Genomic DNA, 2,703 nt, shown 5'->3' on the forward strand with positions numbered 1-2,703 from the left:
ATATAATTTTTTCCAAGTCTTTCTATTTCCTAACAAATGGGGCAATGTCATTCTTTCTGATGGAGGCATAGAATTCCATTGTGTATATATACCACATTTTCTTGATCTATTCATCTACTGAGGGGCATCTGGTTGGTTCCATACCCAAATGATCACAAACAAGACCATACTCATGTTACCAGTACAACTATGTTTATTGCAGCATTATTTACATAGCTAAGTTATGGAACCAACTCAATTTAATATTTCTGAGACTTTAACTCAGAAGAAAATCTTTTCTTTTGGTTTCTGTATTTTTCCATAGCAGGACTATAGCATTATTCATTTTCTAGTAATAAGCAACTATGTGATTTTAGCTTTTAATATTACACATCATCTGGAAAACTTGTGTGTATTTCTGTTGCATATAAAACTACACACAGAATTTCTAGATGCAGAGTACCCAAATGTTTCCCATAGATAAAACCAAAGGGTTGTAAAATACTTACTTCAGTTCACATTCTGCTTCTAATGAGGTAAGTCTTCCTCAGTCTTCCTTTTTCAAGTTTATAATAATCCTTATATTTGTCAACTAGTCTTACCCTATATACAGGCTCATTTAGCTGGGTGCTCCAGAAGAGATAATTTTTGCCATATATATCATGTGTTTCTACACATCAGTAAACATCAGTATTCATAAAATTCCTTGTCTGATGACTGCTGCTTACTCGGTTTGGTTTAAAAAATTTTCAGAAATGATTTCTGCTCAACATCTAAGATATTGAGCCCATCTCATATAATCATTTAAACTTGTGAATCCATATTTTTCCTTTGAAATTCCCCCCAAATATTATCAAATATTCTATTTTTCTAACAAATCTCTACAACACTGTTATAAACCCATTAGAGAATTATACAAAGTTTGAATGCAGGCCTTAAAACATCTGTCAAATGTTATTTATTCATTTTAATATTTACCAACTCAATACTCTCAAAATTCTGACAGACTAACAGAGACGTCAAATTTTATCTGGGCATTGAAAATTGTCTCTTAATTATTTGAATAAGATTTTTAATATGTATAATATTTTATATATGTGCATTTATCCAACCACTAAAAGGAAATAATACTATAGTTTCCAGTAGGCAAGAAATAAAATATTTTATTTTCCTTTTCTGAAACTTCAAATTGGAATATATGTAGTTTTGTTCCATAAGATAGTCATTTGTTTTCTTCAAAGTTCAAAGTATTATACTCTCAAGAATGAGCTCAGATCAATCTCAAATATGTTTATAGATAATAGTAACTTGTCAACCAGTAATCATAACATGACAAATAGCTCATTGCTCATGAGTAAGAATCAGAAAACCTCTCTGTCTCTTGATTAAACTTCTTTTTAAAAAGAGAGAGTGACGGCCAAGGAAAGGGGAAAAAGAAAGAAAGAATGAGATAGGAAGGAAGGAAGGAAAGAAGAAAAGAAGGAAGGAAAAAAGTGAGGGAGGGAGAGAGGGAACAGATAGGGAAGGAATGAGAGAGGGAGGAAGATAGAAAAGAGGAGCAAGAGAGTAAATTAAATTAAAATATTTTCCCTTATGGAGAAATTGAAACAATACACAACAGAAGTAGAAATGAGATACCTATTTTCCCATGGTTTATATCATACTGTATAGTGAAGTCACATGTATTGAGTAAACTAAATATAGATCCATGATCAGTTCATAATTTACTGATCATGGAATTCTGACATAAGAACAAAATCAGCCCAGCTATGAGGGCCTTGTTTATGGACTAAATCGAGGTGCTCAGGATGCTGGGGGAAGCTCTCAGGGAGCACATGGTGCTCACATGCTGTGGTTCCCACCCACCACCCAGGGGTATAAAAGGCAGCTGGCACACAGACACATCCAGACTCAAGAATCCCACCTTCTGCTCCTGTCACAACAGTCCACTCCTGACACCATGTGCTACTACGGCAGCTACTATGGAGGCCTGGGCTACGGCTATGGAGGCCTAGGCTGTGGCTATCGCGGTGGCTGTGGCTGTGGCTATGGTGGCTATGGTGGCTATGGTTATGGTGGCTATGGCTGTGGCTGCTGCCGCCCACTGTGCTGTGGAAGATACTGGTCCTATGGCCTCTACTGAGGAGTTCCCTCCACTGCTGAGACGATTGTCTGTGTCCTCCTGTCCTACTGCAATGCTCTCCAAGTTTCTTCACATGAACAAAATTTAGTTGCCTTCATAAATGCCACCTATACACTGATCTGGAAAACTAAATAGAATGCATCATGCTCATGTTGATGAATTATTCATGTTGCATTTTGTGATAGTGCAGAAGTATTTTATAGTGTTATGCTGTGTAATGTTATCAAATTTGACTTGCAAATTCTATTAAACTATTCTACTATAATATTTTGTTCTAATAGTTTTATTACATTATATTAATTACTTTGACATGTATGTTTGGAAATTTTCAGTCACTTGTATGTGGTTGTGGTCTTTTTTTCAGAAAGAAGGGGTAAAAGAGAGGAAAATTGTCGTCATTATTTTTCTAATAAAATTGGAAATTATGTATTTTTCTTTTATATGTGCCTTCTAATTTCTACAATCTTTTCTTTGTCTAAGCTCCTCATATAATTTTAAACATAGTTTTCCTGACAATAGTTGTATTTCATATAGGATTATTTATAGTTATGCATGTTTAAATGTTTTGTGTTTTTTGCAAC

The 2,703-nt window shown here is 34.6% G+C and overlaps 1 protein-coding gene across 1 annotated transcript; it reads left to right on the forward strand.

The window, feature by feature from the left end:
• The first annotated feature begins 1,939 nt into the window (after nucleotides 1–1,939).
• Nucleotides 1,940–2,122, forward strand: LOC122105457 (keratin-associated protein 20-2-like). Its single transcript, XM_042676696.1, has one exon. The coding sequence runs from the start codon at nucleotides 1,940–1,942 to the stop codon at nucleotides 2,120–2,122; it is 183 nt and encodes a 60-aa protein (XP_042532630.1).
• Nucleotides 2,123–2,703: the final 581 nt, after the last annotated feature.

Source organism: Dipodomys spectabilis, unplaced genomic scaffold, assembly GCF_019054845.1.
Source record: "Dipodomys spectabilis isolate Male_0828 unplaced genomic scaffold, ASM1905484v1 ptg000032l, whole genome shotgun sequence".
Taxonomy (NCBI): Eukaryota; Metazoa; Chordata; class Mammalia; order Rodentia; family Heteromyidae; genus Dipodomys; species Dipodomys spectabilis.

Bases quoted from the DNA above. Each gene is read 5' to 3' on its own strand.
- LOC122105457 (XM_042676696.1), top strand. From the start codon at position 1,940: ATGTGCTACTACGGCAGCTACTATGGAGGCCTGGGCTACGGCTATGGA.